Genomic DNA, 17,919 nt, shown 5'->3' with positions numbered 1-17,919 from the left:
ACATACTGGAAGGGACAGGATACTCATCCTTTTAAGTGATATGAAGACAGAAAAAAACAATAGTTTCACATCAATTCCGGTAGGGAAATTACCATCCATTTAATGTGTGAACACTAAGTTTAATCTCACAACATTTTAATATCACTATTAGGGTCATGAAAAGGTAAAATAATATTGTAGCCATTATTGAATCCCTAGAGCTCCTGAGAGGCGTTATCGGCTGAATCGGCTCAACAATATCAAGACCCTAGCCATTCAGAAAATAACACTGGATCATCTACAGGGCATTTCAATGGGTGTGGTGAAGGAAAATCACTGGTTAGTTCCCATAAACAACTGAGTACCCCGAATAAAAAACCCTTTGCTTTCAAATATCTATAGCTACCATGACCACTAATAAAGCTTCTGAATTGTACAAGTTGATTTGTGACCAAGCATCTTCTTACATGGGCAACTCTTATATAAATGATTTAAATGTTTTCCATTTCTCCTTAGAATTAAGACTTTGTTTTTGAACAGAAAAATATTCCTCAACAATTCAGTTCTTATATCTCAGTAACACAGGTCAAGTCATAAAATTATCAATGTTCTTGTATTTCTGCAACAATAAATTAATGATCACATCAATGTTAATGACATTTGGCTTTATTCCATGGCAAATTTAAAATATGTTCATAGTAAGAATTTATTTGCATATACACTGCATTAAAGAGGATTAAACTATGGAGTTCACTAGAATGCTTATCTTCTTACCAGGCTTGATGAGAGGAATCATTTCTTAACACATTCACAGGAACCTTAATCTCACCTAGGAAAACATCTTGGACCAGGTTTCCATTGTTCCACAAGTCGATCCTGAAAATTGAAAACTGGCTTTACTTTTTGCAAACAATGTTTACGAGAACACACCACTAAATAGTTTCAAATTACTTTGATTTGTATTATAGCATTAATTTTACATGCTTAAAAGAAAGAGATGTTAGCAATGTCATATACTTCACTATCCAGACAAGGAAAGCAAACTACTACAGTAGCTTTTATTGCAAAGGACAGAAAGTAATTTTAAGTAGTCTAAAAGAAGGTGCTTAAGTTTCCTAGTTTGAAAGTCTAGGCTTTTTTTTAGCCTATAGCAATAAGGACTAGAGTTACTTTGTTGAATTTGAGAGAAGAAACCAATACAAGACTACAGTTTCTCTCTTGATTACAACCAATTAACATGTAAAGATAGGTGATTTAAAAAAATACATTACCTGATCACACCAAACACATGATTAATATACCATTTAGATGAACACACTGTTAACACCACACCTACACATGCACTTATAAAATTTTCTCTTCCCAAACAGCATAGATATTTAAGACCTAGGAAATAGCACAAACTTCAAACACATGCACCTGTTGAATTATCTTCTTACCTCACTGAAATTTCTGTTAGACAGCAGATATGTTAAGAAGAATAAAAAAATTATTTCTAAATTGGCTGAGATATAATTTCTTTTCCATTCATTATATTATGATCCAGAAATTTAATGAACAATTAAATTTGGGAAAAATTAAAAATTAATAGAGCAATATAGGTAAAAATTAGGTCATCTTTGTTTATAAAATAAGTATATCTGGACTATTTCTGCAAAGAAATCAGATTTTGAAAAGACAATTTTGATTTAAATTAGATGCATGTTCCTCTAAGTTCCATTAACCAACTTGCTATAGAGAATTCTATTACAATTGGTTCACCCACCTTTTTCAGTTAAATTTAGGATTTTCTTTTGGCACAGAAAGAAATCAGTTCTGCGAAACCTCAAGGCACATACCTAATTTCTAGCTTTTCAATGTCCTCCTCTTCTACCTGGAACTGGGACTTTCTGGTGTAACTACTGGATCTGGTTACCTGTAAATGAAATATTTTAGTAAAAAAAATTTTTTAAGTATCTTTTTTTCTACTAGAACTTAAAAATGATCATCCTCAAAATATTCGATTGTAGATATAAACAGAGAAAAACGCCTAAGTTTTACCCAAAACCTGAATATAAAAACAATTATGGAAGTAGCTGGCAGGTAAGAATAAGGGTATAAAAAAAAATCCAAAGAATCTTTGCCTCCATGCCGTTCCTGTCAACTCAATATATAGCAACATTAGGTTCTCTGGCTGATAGGGAATCAGCTGGTGACTCAAAGGGTGAGAACATCCTATTTCAATGAAGCTGCATTTGCTCAGAACTGTTTAAAGACTACCCCACATTTCTCAAGATACCAATGCTACCTGTACTTCCTTTTCACATCTTTGCTAAAAATATCAAGGCCATTGGCAGGAACTTCCTCAACGACTATCCACCGTGATGAGTTTTCTCATTCTTTTCTCAACTAGAGGATCAGATGATTCTCCTCTTTTCTAAGGCTACCCCACCCAAAGTATGCCATAAGCATACAGCAAGCATTATTCAATCTATTTTAAATTATAGCTTTCTTTACCAGCTTGTTCACCTCACTCAAGTCTAAGAAAAATTCTCCCCTTAAGTTATGCTTTTTATCTCTTTCCTTTCTTAGACAAATATCTTAAAACTGCAATCCATTCTTAAAGCCTGTACTTCCTCACTACCTACTCACTACAGTAACTCCTTATAATCTGACTTCCTCACAGATCACCCTGCTAAAATCTCTTTCTTCATCACCAAATCTGATGATCAATTAACAGTTCTCACCTTCCTTGACCTCTCTATCTGATGTACTGATCACACAACTACACCTTCTTTCCCAAAAACACTTTTTCTTTCAGTTTACCTAGGAACTATCCCGGCAACCTTCTGCTGCTTTGTTTCTTCCTCAGAATTCATAAATATGGGTATTCTCCAAGGTTTTATGTTTCTTTTTGCTCTAAAAACAACTTGGAGCTGCACAGTGCTGTATGGTTTACATGTGCTTTCACATCCATTATCTCCTTTGTTCATCAGAACACTGTTCTGAGGGGGGAAGGGCTGGATTTATTATCCTTATCTTGAAAATGAGGAAGCTAAAGTATAGAAATTAAGTGACATACTCAAAGTTGAATACTTAATAAGTTACAGAACTGATTTTCTTCACTTTCTTCTTTATTGTATGCCTCTACTCCCTCGGCTTTCTTGACTCTTCATAAACAGATCTTGAGTCTTAATCTATAACAATTATCACCTATCTTAAATTTTAGTTATGAACTCCCTAATGGAGGGTTTTATATGTTAGACCTCAAGCATTATGCTACAAAACTAAAACACTTAAATGTTTCTTTCTCCTAATTTTTCTATTTTTCCAGATTTGAAACCATGCAGACAACATTCAACTACTTCCTTTCGCTGCTTCTATAACCAATTTGCTATCTTACCTTTTGGAGTATCTTTCTCATCTGCCCCTTCCTCTCCATTTCTGTATTACTCTCTTGAAACAGATGTCCCTCCTCCTTTTTTTTTTTTTTTACACAAAAACTACAACAGTCTACTGATCTTTATTCTCTCTTCCTAAGCTACCTGGTCACAGATCATAGTTAACTCTTTCCAAAACACTGCTTTATCATTATAACTTCCAAGCTCAAAAACATTCAATTCATTTAAGCACCCCTGGCAGGTACTCAAGGACTTTCATCAGCTGCTCCTATTTTATCTTTCTGATCATAGTTCCCATTATTTCCTTACACAAACCCAGTTAAATCATTACTTTTCTCTGGATGTAACTTTCTGCTTTTCTGTTTCTGTGCCTCTGCTCAAAATGTTCCTTGTCTCTACTCCATTTCCTTTTACTTAAGAAAATCCATCCTTTCTTCAAGATTTTCCTGACCACTTCAGCTGGAGCAGAGCTCATCTGACCTCCCCAATATATACTGCATTTTACTGCTACGTACATGCATACTTGTGTGCTTTGTGTCTCTTGTTTTAGCTAGAGAACAGAGATTGAACATTATCTATCTATATAACCAACTCAACAAAGGGCCCTCTGAATGAATGTTTCAAGGCCTAACAGGCACTCTTGGTACAGCAAGCAGGTCAGGCCTTGATTTTCAAAGACCCATCTGCTTACTGTAAGGACCCACGAAGCATAGTAGATTCTACACTATTTGACGTTTAAGGTATGTGGACTAATGGAGAGTGTGAATAGCCATTTAAGTTGCTGTCTTCTTTGTTGTCCCCAGGTTAGATGTAATAATACATCTGCACCAAGTCCTTAGCCAGGAAATGGAAAGTCTCACATTGGTATACTTTCTTTTGTTTTTCTCTCCCTTGCTTCCTCCCCACAGTTCACATACTTCACTTTTGGCATTTTCTTTAGCCTGTGTTGCTTTATTAAAGTACAGTGATCGGGCATGACTAGAGGTAACTTCACTTTCTCCACTTTGAAATACCAAGAAAAACACACACGTAGAAGAAAAAGTGCAAAACGTAACTCCTTTTTTCAAACCTTCCCTACATGTTATTATAATATCAACTGCAACTTGTTCCACTATTAGATAGAACACAATATTTGGCTGGGCGTGGTGGCTCTCGCCTGTAATCCTAGCACTCTGGGAGGCCGAGGCGGGCAGATTTCTTGAGCTCAGGTGTTCGAGACCAGCCTGAGCAAGAGTGAGACCCCGTCTCTACTAAAAATAGAAGGAAATTGGCCAAACAACCAAAAATAGAAAAAAATTAGCTGGGCATGGTGGCGCGTGCCTGTAGTCCCAGCTACCTGGGAGGCTGAGGCAGGAGGATCACTTGATTCCAGGAGTCTGAGGTTGCTGTGAGCTAGGCTGACGCCATGGCACTCTACCCCAGGCAAGAGAGTGAGACTCTGTCTCGAAAAAAAAAAAAAGAACCACAATATTTTAGGAGAGTTTGATTTTTATTTTTTTCTGTAGTTTTCAAATAATATGAAGAAGGTTTTCTTTTCTTTCTTTCTTTTTTTTTGAGACAGGGTCTAACTCTGTCACCTGGGCTGGAGTTCAGTGGTGTCATCACAGCTCATTGCAACCTCAAACTCCTGGGGTTCAAGCCATCCTTCTGCCTCAGCCTCCTCAGCAGCTGGGACTACAGCCGTGTAATCACCATGCCTGGCTAATTTTTTAAATTTTTTGTAGAGACAGGGTCTATGTTGCCTGGGCTGGCTGAAAAAGGATTTCTTTAACATATGCTCCAGAAGTAAAGAACTCCAAAGAACTGTATTTGAGACAGCTTCAAGGCAGCTGAAGATTTCTATGAAAATAAGCATGTGTCCATAGAGTAAATCAGGCTAAAAAAAAACTTTAATAAGGCTCTAATCATATAATACTTTATAGTCTCAAAGGATTCTCACATGCTTTGGGCATTAGAAAAACTCTCTGAGTCAGGCAGGGCTGCTGTTTTCCTTTATATTAATAATACTATCATTTCACAAAACAAGAAACTTGAGTCTCATTAAACGACTCTCAAAGTCAAGTAGGACTGGAACTCAGATCTACTGAATGACAATCATACTTAGTTCACTAGCGGTTTGCAAATGGTACGCTATGGGAATCCTGTGGGTACTGCCTCTCAGGTCGGGGGCTGGACAGGTTGGGGGAGGTTGTGGAGGAGGGTGCGATAGGATGACTGGGGAGTGGGAGTGGCCCTAGCCTTTCCCACTCCTAAGTCAGAGCTCTGCTTTTATTCGTTTTATATGCTGGGCCTCCATTGCATTACACCATGGTTCTAATGCTTTCAGGAGAGAAACACTTAATTATGTTAGTTGATAAAATGATTTCTATGGCTATCGTTTGAAAAAAGAAATCAACTAGCATTCAATATTAAATATTTAATGTTAATATTTACATAAAACAAAAAATTACCTCAAAATAAAAGATTTCATTAAACTGCGGATTGCTTGTTTTCTTCTTTACTAAGCTAAAGTATAGAAATTAAGTGACATACTCAAAGTTGAATACTTAATAAGTTACAGAACTGATTTTCTTCACTTTCTTCTTTATTGTATGCCTCTACTCCCTCGGCTTTCTTGACTCTTCATAAACAGATCTTGAGTCTTAATCTATAACAATTATCACCTATCTTAAATTTTAGTTATGAACTCCCTAATGGAGGGTTTTATATGTTAGACCTCAAGCATTATGCTACAAAACTAAAACACTTAAATGTTTCTTTCTCCTAATTTTTCTATTTTTCCAGATTTGAAACCATGCAGACAACATTCAACTACTTCCTTTCGCTGCTTCTATAACCAATTTGCTATCTTACCTTTTGGAGTATCTTTCTCATCTGCCCCTTCCTCTCCATTTCTGTATTACTCTCTTGAAACAGATGTCCCTCCTCCTTTTTTTTTTTTTTACACAAAAACTACAACAGTCTACTGATCTTTATTCTCTCTTCCTAAGCTACCTGGTCACAGATCATAGTTAATTCTTTCCAAAACACTGCTTTATCATTATAACTTCCAAGCTCAAAAACATTCAATTCATTTAAGCACCCCTGGCAGGTACTCAAGGACTTTCATCAGCTGCTCCTATTTTATCTTTCTGATCATAGTTCCCATTATTTCCTTACACAAACCCAGTTAAATCATTACTTTTCTCTGGATGTAACTTTCTGCTTTTCTGTTTCTGTGCCTCTGCTCAAAATGTTCCTTGTCTCTACTCCATTTCCTTTTACTTAAGAAAATCCATCCTTTCTTCAAGATTTTCCTGACCACTTCAGCTGGAGCAGAGCTCATCTGACCTCCCCAATATATACTGCATTTTACTGCTACGTACATGCATACTTGTGTGCTTTGTGTCTCTTGTTTTAGCTAGAGAACAGAGATTGAACATTATCTATCTATATAACCAACTCAACAAAGGGCCCTCTGAATGAATGTTTCAAGGCCTAACAGGCACTCTTGGTACAGCAAGCAGGTCAGGCCTTGATTTTCAAAGACCCATCTGCTTACTGTAAGGACCCACGAAGCATAGTAGATTCTACACTATTTGACGTTTAAGGTATGTGGACTAATGGAGAGTGTGAATAGCCATTTAAGTTGCTGTCTTCTTTGTTGTCCCCAGGTTAGATGTAATAATACATCTGCACCAAGTCCTTAGCCAGGAAATGGAAAGTCTCACATTGGTATACTTTCTTTTGTTTTTCTCTCCCTTGCTTCCTCCCCACAGTTCACATACTTCACTTTTGGCATTTTCTTTAGCCTGTGTTGCTTTATTAAAGTACAGTGATCGGGCATGACTAGAGGTAACTTCACTTTCTCCACTTTGAAATACCAAGAAAAACACACACGTAGAAGAAAAAGTGCAAAACGTAACTCCTTTTTTCAAACCTTCCCTACATGTTATTATAATATCAACTGCAACTTGTTCCACTATTAGATAGAACACAATATTTGGCTGGGCGTGGTGGCTCTCGCCTGTAATCCTAGCACTCTGGGAGGCCGAGGCGGGCAGATTTCTTGAGCTCAGGTGTTCGAGACCAGCCTGAGCAAGAGTGAGACCCCGTCTCTACTAAAAATAGAAGGAAATTGGCCAAACAACCAAAAATAGAAAAAAATTAGCTGGGCATGGTGGCGCGTGCCTGTAGTCCCAGCTACCTGGGAGGCTGAGGCAGGAGGATCACTTGATTCCAGGAGTCTGAGGTTGCTGTGAGCTAGGCTGACGCCATGGCACTCTACCCCAGGCAAGAGAGTGAGACTCTGTCTCGAAAAAAAAAAAAAGAACCACAATATTTTAGGAGAGTTTGATTTTTATTTTTTTCTGTAGTTTTCAAATAATATGAAGAAGGTTTTCTTTTCTTTCTTTCTTTTTTTTTGAGACAGGGTCTAACTCTGTCACCTGGGCTGGAGTTCAGTGGTGTCATCACAGCTCATTGCAACCTCAAACTCCTGGGGTTCAAGCCATCCTTCTGCCTCAGCCTCCTCAGCAGCTGGGACTACAGCCGTGTAATCACCATGCCTGGCTAATTTTTTAAATTTTTTGTAGAGACAGGGTCTATGTTGCCTGGGCTGGCTGAAAAAGGATTTCTTTAACATATGCTCCAGAAGTAAAGAACTCCAAAGAACTGTATTTGAGACAGCTTCAAGGCAGCTGAAGATTTCTATGAAAATAAGCATGTGTCCATAGAGTAAATCAGGCTAAAAAAAAACTTTAATAAGGCTCTAATCATATAATACTTTATAGTCTCAAAGGATTCTCACATGCTTTGGGCATTAGAAAAACTCTCTGAGTCAGGCAGGGCTGCTGTTTTCCTTTATATTAATAATACTATCATTTCACAAAACAAGAAACTTGAGTCTCATTAAACGACTCTCAAAGTCAAGTAGGACTGGAACTCAGATCTACTGAATGACAATCATACTTAGTTCACTAGCGGTTTGCAAATGGTACGCTATGGGAATCCTGTGGGTACTGCCTCTCAGGTCGGGGGCTGGACAGGTTGGGGGAGGTTGTGGAGGAGGGTGCGATAGGATGACTGGGGAGTGGGAGTGGCCCTAGCCTTTCCCACTCCTAAGTCAGAGCTCTGCTTTTATTCGTTTTATATGCTGGGCCTCCATTGCATTACACCATGGTTCTAATGCTTTCAGGAGAGAAACACTTAATTATGTTAGTTGATAAAATGATTTCTATGGCTATCGTTTGAAAAAAGAAATCAACTAGCATTCAATATTAAATATTTAATGTTAACATTTACATAAAACAAAAAATTACCTCAAAATAAAAGATTTCATTAAACTGCGGATTGCTTGTTTTCTTCTTTACTTTTGTCTTCTTTTGGTCATTCCTGTTCCAATGTGGTAGAGTTTTACCTTGTAGAACTTAACAGTACACAATTATAAAACATGCTATTTCCAACCAGGGAGACTGACCTCTGTTTAAAAGTTAAGGTGACTCAGGGAAGACCATCGTTTTAAATATTACTTAGGGGAAAAATTAATGTGTCCTTACAAACATAAATCAAAGAATATACAAGCTTGGTATATCCTATATATGCCAAGATTATATTATTCTCTCTGTCGCTGTACTAGACTGCCAAGCTTTTTAGGGGTTTTTAGAACACATTTATATAAGCAACTCAGAATAAATGGTGAGAAGGGAGACAATGAGATTTAGAGTACCTTTATCTATGCTGAAAAATACCCAAGGAACATGAAAAATATTCTTAACTTACTTTACTTCTTGGGCTTCGGCTAAGATAATGAGTTTTTTTTTTTTAAAAAAAAAGAAAAATCATTTTATTTTGAAATAATTATAGAGTCAGAGGAGATTACAAAGAAATGTACAGGGAAATATCATGGCTTTACTCAGTCTCCCCCAACGTTAATATCTTATACAACTGTGGTACAATAGCAAAACCAACAGTGACTTTTTCCGTCCCAAGACAAGAAATAAGTGGCATAAAACACAAATTCATATGCCAAATAGTTTCTAAGTGTATGTTACTAAACAATTACACTAAAGAATTTGTCAGGTACAGATTAAAAAAAAAAAACAAAAATAGCTCTACTAGATTGAATATTTTAACATGCAAAAATAAATCCCTCTGATAACATTTAATGAAAGCAGATTGAGCATCTGCTTTTAAATTTAAAACCGTCTGTAATAATAATAGCATACCATTATTTGAGCACCCAGTAAGTACCAGGCATGGTAGTAGGCACACATATAAATACATTTTTCAAAGTGATATATTAGTAATTTTCTAAAAACTAAGAATAACTCGAGATCTTGGGGTTGAGAAGGGGTGAGTGTCTGTGTGTTACGTATGTGTGTGTGTGTGTGTGTGTGTGTGTGTGTGTGTGTGTTGAGAGAATATTGTGCTTTTTGTGTCCTGATTTTTAAATATTCAATTTGCAGACATAGTTCAGACTAATCAATTCCTTAAAGAAACCACAATGAAGTTATATAATACAAAATATTGTAAGTGCTATAGGTTTTTTCATAAATTATGAAATCATTAAATCAATGATATGGCACACTTCCCCATGCTCTAGTACTTCAGCAGTTTGTCTATAGCTTAGAATTCTCTTTGCAGAGGACAGATCTCATGAGTAGAAAGGCAATTTTCATTGCTAAGCTGCTTTCCAGATAAAAATATGAAAATTACCTTGTTTTTCTGAGAAGGCATTTATTAAACCAGGATTTTACCTGCATGAAATTTGGACATGTGAAAGTAGGAATGCTGATGAATGAAGAAGGCCAAGTGTATGTTATATAAAATACTACATTAATAGTATAAAACTGAGGTTGCTCCCCACAGCCTAAGAGTCTGGCAGATTTGAAATGGCACCCATTTTCTTTCTGTAAAAAGAGGACTTGGTTGTTGACAAGCATATAACTCATAAAGATTTTTCTTTCAAAGCATTCATTACTTAGTGTCATAAATAACTATTTAGCATTTGCTTTCAGAAGCTTAAATTTCAAATGTTAAATCAAACTTTAAAACTTAAAAACCTAATAATAATTCAATAAACATTACCTAGAAGGGCCCACTAGAGAAACCGTTGCATAAGGGTCACAGCTTTGTCCATTTATGAGAGGCAACCCATGGCATGCCTTGATGCTAAAGTAGAACAAAAGAGATTTAACATATTAGAGTCACATCAAACAATATAAAACATTATCTTTAAATACCAATTAATATATTTAAAAGGTTCAAAATTATTTTCTGCATGTCTGCAGTTGTTTGGTTATATATCACCTACCCAAAATATAGGTATATATACATTTATTTATTTATGCTATATCTTTAAAATAGGACTAAACAGGAATATCACGAGCAGTCCTGAGACTAGCAAATATAGGTTGGGTATACCAAATCTGAAGATCTGAAATCTGAAATCCAAAATCCTCCAAAACCCAAAATTTTTTGAGTGCTGACAGGATGCTCAAGTGAAAAGGTCATTGAAGCATTTTGGATTTGGGGTTTTTGGATTTGAGATGCCTAACCAGTAATAATATATAATGCAAATATTCCAAATTCCAAAATAATCAGAAATATGAAACACTTCTGGTCCCAAGCATTTCGGATAAGAGATACTCAACCTGTAATATTTAACACACTTCCTCCAGCTAAATACCCAACAAGGTACATTCTGTGCTTTGATAATACATCAAAACTGCTGTGGCTTCTACAGAGGAAAAGGGAGCAGTGCAAACCTAAAATGAGAAAGCCAGCTCTATGGCGTCATATCCTCTGCTAAAGCATGAATGACAAACAAGGAAACAACTGTGGTTTCCACTTAAAAATCTGATTCATAAATATAGGGCAGGACTCACATAATTGTTAGTAACAGATCCTGCACAGTTCTGTAGAAAAATGTTTTAGACTATAAAAACCAAGATCATCTAATCCACTCCACAGATTATATAGTTATTGGTATTTACAGAGAACACAGAATCTGACTTACTGTTATCTGTTCTTCAAATTTTCTCATTAAATCTTACTGACTTCTAATTTAATGTCTAAGGGTCTGCATTTCCTAATGCCTAAGAGAAACCCATTAGTGTCACTGAAAAGCATTCTTTGCTGAAAGGTATAGATTATTGAGCAACACCCTATTTCTCTCCATAACCCACAGATCACATATGTGGCTGAAGTACAAATGGTGTACTTCCGAGTAAAGAGAGAAATGATAGTATGACTCATTTCTATTAAACTGAGAATCAAAATTCAAATTAAAAATTTTTTTTAAACTAACCAAAGAAAGCACAGGCCAAGATAATAATTCTGGTTTTTAATATTAAGCTCAGGTACAGTCAAATTTTCCCACCATACATACTATTTGAAAGTTACATTTCTCAGCTAAAACTCAAAATGACACTTGATTTTTATATAGCATTTGCAATTTACTGCGCACTTTCATAAAATGCACCTAATTCTCACAACTGCCTTTGAGAAGAGTATTATCATGACATTTTAAAGAAGAAAGTAAGGCTTAAGGAGGTTATGTGAAAAAGTAACAACATAAGGCTCAAGAGGTAAGGCAACTTGCAAGCAGCAGGCCTTGAAACAACTTCTACTTTCTTAACTCTGTTGCTAAAGTCTAGTGCCCTTTTACATTCCCATTGTGCCTAAAAATACTATTACTCTCCTTGCAACACCAGATTTACCTCATATACATATTATGAGAAATTTTAATTACAAAAATCCAATTTACTATAATTTTATGAGTTATAAATGAGAAAAATGCAATACAGTATAAAAAGGCTTACAAAAACACCCACAAACCAAAACAATGATGCCTATAAACCAAAAGTATAAATGTACAAAAATCATCAGAAATACTCTTTAATTTTTAAGCACAAGATGGTTAAAAATTGGGTTTTCTGCCAAACTTAAGTAGGTTTTCCATGCTTTTTGCTTTTTCTTTTCCCTCAGGGCTACCAATGATTCTTATATTAGCTTGTTTTACATTGTCCCCTATTTTTCTCAGGGATTGTTCATTCTTCTTTATTCTTTTTTCTATATTTTTGACTGACTGGGTTAATTTGAAAGCCTTGTCTTCAAGCTCTGAAATTCTTTCTTCTGCTTGGTCTAGTCTGCTGTTAAGACTTTCTGCTATATTTTGAAATTCCCTAAATGACTCTTATTTCTTTAAGTTCTATCTTTTCTTATGTTATTTATCTCTTTAGAGAATTTTTCATTCATGTCCTGAATTATTTTTTTGGTTTCTTTGTGTTGGTTTTCAACTTCTTCAGCAATCTCATTCAACGTATTTGCCATCTGGTATTTCAACAATTTCCTTTAGGTTGGGGACCATTGCTAGAGACCTAATGTGATCCTTTGAGGGTGTTGAAAGAGCTGTTTGCATTGCAAGAGTTCTTATGCTGGTTCCTTCTTACCTGAAACCTCTTCTCTCAGCTCAAAACAGGTAAGTTTGCAGTATACCTGTTCTCCTCTGCTGGAACTCTCTTACTCAGTGAAAAGAAGTCCCTGGATGGTGCATGGGTGTCCTACTTTGGAAGACTGACCTGGCATGAGAGGGGCAGATGCACTGAGAGCCCGTAATGCAGCTTTTCTCCTATGTTGTCCCGTTCCCCTGTGGCTGTCGCAGTCCAAACAGGTGCCAGCGAATATTCATGCAGAGTCACAGCCACTCATGTGGGGCAGGGCCACAGTGGCTGGGTGGCTCACAGCTAGTGGGGCCAGGGAGGCGCACAGCACACTGCAGGAGAGTTGCGGCAGCTGGGGCTTTTTCTCTGCCCAGGGCTGGTGGTGGCAGCTGCTAGAGGCCATGGGCACCTCCTCTGCTCGGATACCCCACTACTAGGGGTGGGGAGGGCATACAGCACCCAGTCTCAAGACACGTGAGAGTGCCTGCCCTGCCCGCTCCCTTTCCAGCCCAGCAGGAGCAATGGGGAAGCAACTACAGTGGAGCTGACTCCTGTGTAGATTGGGCAGTCTGGGGCTGAGAGCTTAGAATAGCTTCAATTGAAGTGACTTGGAATTGGAAGTCAGTGGGACCCTGCTGTGCCTGCTTTCGGGTGCAATGGTGGTCTCTGAGCAGCTCCCTGATCAGTCTGGAGGCCTGATGTGATGGCGGTGGTGGGGCCCTTGCAGCTTGGGTTACAGTATCTGCAGGGGTAGCATGGAGCCCTGGAGTCCTATCCTCTGACCTTTTTCCTCATGTGTAGGTACCTTCCCCAGGTACCTTCCAATCCTGCTAAGCAGTTCACCCAGCTTCCCTCTCCTTCACTTTGTGTGTCTCCAGTTGCTTCTCTGATGATTGACAATGCTCTAAGACGATCCATATGTAGGTGAATATCTATTTGCAGCTATTGATCCTCTCCTTGAGTGCAGTGTGTGCAGGCTGTTTCTAGTCCACCATATTGCTGGGAGCCCTCTATAGGTTTTAATCCACTATTTATCCTTATTTATTTTGAGGCTCAAATTCTCCCATATTTGATCATTTGTAGTCCCTTCACAAGTTGGCTTTAATGTCCTTTCTACATATCCCCATTTTTTTTAAGCACTTCCTTACTCTCTGGCTCCACAAGATGCTCCAGGCTCGTCTCATATTCTCCTTGCCCAACCCCTGAAATCAGACACTGCTAAAAAGGAGTCCTGATTCTTTTATTGAGGCTGCACTAATACTGTAGCCATTAGCCACAGTATTTTAATTTTGTAATTAATTTTACACAAAATTAAAGATTCAGTTCTTCAGTCATACTGGCCATATTTCAAGTTTTCAATAGCCACACACGGCTTGTGGCTACTGTTTTGGACAGTGAAGATGTAAAATATTTTTTTTATAACAGAAAGATCTACTAGACAGTGCTGATTGAAGAATGGTATTTAGAAACCAAGATATAGGTGCTAAGTATGGTCATTACTACTAGGATGACATTACTTCTAGGCCCTCTTAGTGAATAGAGCTAGCATATACACACAAACACACCCCTCATTCTGGCTTTTTTTTTTTTTTTTTTTGAGAAGTCTGCATTCAAAGGAAAGCACAGAAATATTGATGATAAATAGGGGTGGAGTGTGGGTTGGCAGAGATAAGGTCTGGGGAGGCATGTCTTTTAGGATGGGAGATATTAGAACATGTTTATTGCGTTGGTGAGACCATCCAGGGGAGAGGGAAAAGCTGATGAAATAGGAGAAAGAAGGAATAACTGAAGGAGCAGAGTCCTTGAATAGGGGAAACAGATGGAACCCACAGCTCAGATGGAAGAATTCACTCTCAACAAGAGAAGGAGTGCCTCCTTTACTGTAACATAAGAATAAAAAGATGGATGCAAATACAAGTTTGCAGATTTAGATTCGGGAGACATAACCAGTTTCTAGTCTCGGGTGACAGAGAATTTTGTAGGTGTATTAGAGAAGTACCACAAAACTCCAGGGCAGATAAAGTGCCCAGGTGAGGTCTGTGATGACAAATTTAAAGTGAAATCAGGCCGGGCACGGTGGCTCACGCCTGTAATCCTAGCACTCTGGGAGGCCGAGGCGGGCAGATCGTTTGAGCTCAGGAGTTTGAGACCAGCCTGAGCAAGAGCGAGACCCTGTCTCTACTAAATGTATGTAGAGGAAATATTTAAGACAAAGTACATTATAAGTGGTGGAGGGTAAAGAGATTTAAAAGAAGATAAGGTTTCTATACTTCATTCTAACTGGTAAAATGTTGATACCAGTAGACTATGATAAGTTATGCATGCATAATGTGATACCTAAAGCAACCACTAAGAAAACTATACAAAGAGATACACTATAAATTTTTTTAAAGCCACTATAGAGAAATTAAAATGGAAGTCCAAAAAATGTTCAAGTAATCCATAGGAAAATAAAATCATAAAACCAAAAAATAGGAAATAGAAAACAAACCCAAAAACGGCAGATTTAAGCCTAACATATCAATAAATATATTAAAAATAAATGGTAAAAATTCACCAAATAAAAGAGACTGGTGAAAAAAAAAAGTGACCTAACTGTATTCCGTTTACAAGAAACTACACACAACATTTTAGATGAATCTGAATGAAAAAAGCCAATCTCAAAAGATCGTATACTCTATGATTCCATTTATATAACATTCTTGAAATGACAAAATTATAGATATGAGACAGAGCAGAGTTTGCTAAAGGTTAGGGATGGTGGCAGAGAGAGGAGTGGATATGACTATAAAGGGGCAGCATAAAGGACATCATTATGGTGATAGAATAGCTCTGTATCTTGATTGTGGTGGTAGTCACACAAATCTATATGTGATAAAATGATAGATAACTATATAAATACATTGTACCAATGTAAATTTCCTGGTTTTAATATTGTGGTTCAGATGTAACCAATTGAGGGAAATGGAGTGAAGGCTACACAGGATCTGTCTGTACTACCCTTACAACTTCCTATAAACCTATTAATTACCTCAAAATAAAAAAGCTTTTTAAAAAAAATCAAACTGCCTGCTATAGTTTGGATCCCATGTTGAAATCTGATCCCCATTGGTTGTCACACTTGCAGAGAGAAAAAATAAAAAACAAAATCTGATCCCCAATGTTGGAGGTGGGGCCTGGTAGGAGGTGTTTTTGTTGTGGGGGCAGATCCCTCATGAATGGCTTGGTGCCATTCTCTCAGGAGTGAGTGAGTTTTCATGAGAAATGATTGTCAGAAAGAACCTAGTATCTCTCCCTTCTCTGTTGCCATGTGATCTACATGCTGGCTCCCCTTTGCCTTCTGCCATGAGTGGATGCTTTCTGAGGTCCTCACCAGAAGGAGATGCTGGAGCCACGCTTCTTGTACCACCTTTAGGACTGTGAGCCAAATAAATCTCTTTTCTTTATAAATACTCAGCTTCAGATACTCCTTTACATTAATAGCAACACACAAACAGACTAAGAGACTGCTAGAGTTTAAATCCAGGCCCTACCACTTCCTGTGTGAATTTGGGCTTATTTCATCAATCTGTCCATCAGTTTTGTCAACTGTGAAATGAGGATAAATGTATCTACCCAAGCTATGACTAGAAATAAATAATACATAAAAAAGGGAATGATATATGCAACAATATGGATCAATCTCAAAACCATTATGCTAAGTGAAAGACTCCAGACACAAAAGACTATAGTTCAAATGACATTTTAGAAAAGGCAAAAACTGTACAGACAGGAATCAGATCACGGTTGCCTCAAAAGGTGTGGGGAGAGGGAACCTTTTGTTACTGTGTTGGCTTTTGAAATCACGCTAATATTCTGCATATTCAAAAATAAAACTAAACCAACGAAGATGGGGAGAAAAAAATCTTAAATTGAATGCAAACAAACCAAATCAATTCAACTGTGTTTCAAATGACCATCGTAATTAAACTGAAGTGGGAGGGAGTGGTGGAAAGACGTCTAATCCAAGTATTAGGTCATTAAATATAAAATGTCTAATTTCGAGTCAAAAGTTTAGTTTATTATATCTCAAATAAGAAGCAGTACAATTATTGAAATATGCTCCTAAACTATCGACACAGTTTTGCCATCTTAACAGTAGCTTGTTTATGCCAGGAGCAAAGAAGCCTGGAGAGTGAGTGGCAATGAAATCACAAAAGGTGTCTTCCACGGCTTCTTTAGAATTGAATATTTTTCCTTTCAAGAAGTGGTCCAAAACCTGGAAGAAGTGGTAGACAGTTGGTGCAAGGTCTGGTGAATACAGCGGATGACAGAGACTTTCCAAGTCCAGCCTCTGTGGTTTGAGCAGCATTGTTTTTTGCAACATGTGGTCTTGCAAAAGGATTAGCCTGTCTCTATTGACCAATCTCTGCTGCTTAATCGCAAGGATCCTCATCATTTTGTACAACTGGTTGTAGTAGATATCCACTGTAATTGACTGACCAGATTTCATGAAGCTATAGTGGATAATACCAGTGCTGGACTACCAAATAGACATCATTAGCTTTTTTGGATGAATATTTGGTTTTGGACTGTGTTTTGGCATTTCATCTTTATCCAACCATTATGCTGAATAACTGAAAACTGTCAAAAAGAATCTATTTTTCATCACACATAACAATATAGTGTAGAACTGGTTCGCTTTTATGTTATGACAGCAAAGAAAGGCAAGTTTCGAGATGATTTCTCTTCTGATGCTCGTTTAATTCATGCGGTACCCATCTGCTCAGCTTCTTTACCTTGCCAATTTGTTTCAAATGGTCCAATATTGTTGGAATAGTAATGTCAAACCTTGCTGCTAATTCACACATAGGTTGAGATGGATTTTCTTCTACTATAGCTTTCAGCTCATCATTATCCACCTTGGTCTCAGGTCACCCACATGGCTCGCTTTCAAAATTAAAATCATCAGAATGGAACTTCTCAAACCACTGATGTACTGTGTGTTCGTTAGCCACATCCTTTCCAAACACTTCTGTGATATTTCAAGCTGCCTGCACTGCATTGGTTCCATGATGGAACTCATATTCAAAAATAACACAAATTTTTGGCCGGGTGCGGTGGCTCACGCCTGTAATCCTAGCTCTCTGGGAGGC

At 37.4% G+C, this 17,919-nt stretch overlaps 1 protein-coding gene across 3 annotated transcripts in view; it reads right to left on the bottom strand.

Annotated features, from left to right (window-relative positions):
• RASA2 (RAS p21 protein activator 2) overlaps positions 1 to 17,919 on the bottom strand; it is a 131,775-nt gene that overhangs the window by 45,941 nt on the left and 67,915 nt on the right. For all 3 annotated transcript variants that reach the window (XM_012647426.1, XM_012647427.1, XM_012647425.1), the window contains exons 6-9: positions 10,428 to 10,511; positions 8,660 to 8,732; positions 1,818 to 1,894; positions 754 to 855 (exon numbers count right to left, since the gene is read on the bottom strand). In XM_012647426.1, the coding sequence (XP_012502880.1) occupies positions 754 to 855; positions 1,818 to 1,894; positions 8,660 to 8,732; positions 10,428 to 10,511 (336 nt within the window). The remainder of the gene's footprint in view (positions 1 to 753; positions 856 to 1,817; positions 1,895 to 8,659; positions 8,733 to 10,427; positions 10,512 to 17,919) is intronic.

This window comes from Propithecus coquereli, unplaced genomic scaffold, assembly GCF_000956105.1.
Source record: "Propithecus coquereli isolate 6110/MARCELLA unplaced genomic scaffold, Pcoq_1.0 Scaffold268, whole genome shotgun sequence".
Taxonomy (NCBI): domain Eukaryota; kingdom Metazoa; phylum Chordata; class Mammalia; order Primates; family Indriidae; genus Propithecus; species Propithecus coquereli.
The sequence above is the reverse complement of the archived record's forward strand: the minus strand, read 5'-3'. Positions and strand labels throughout refer to the sequence as shown.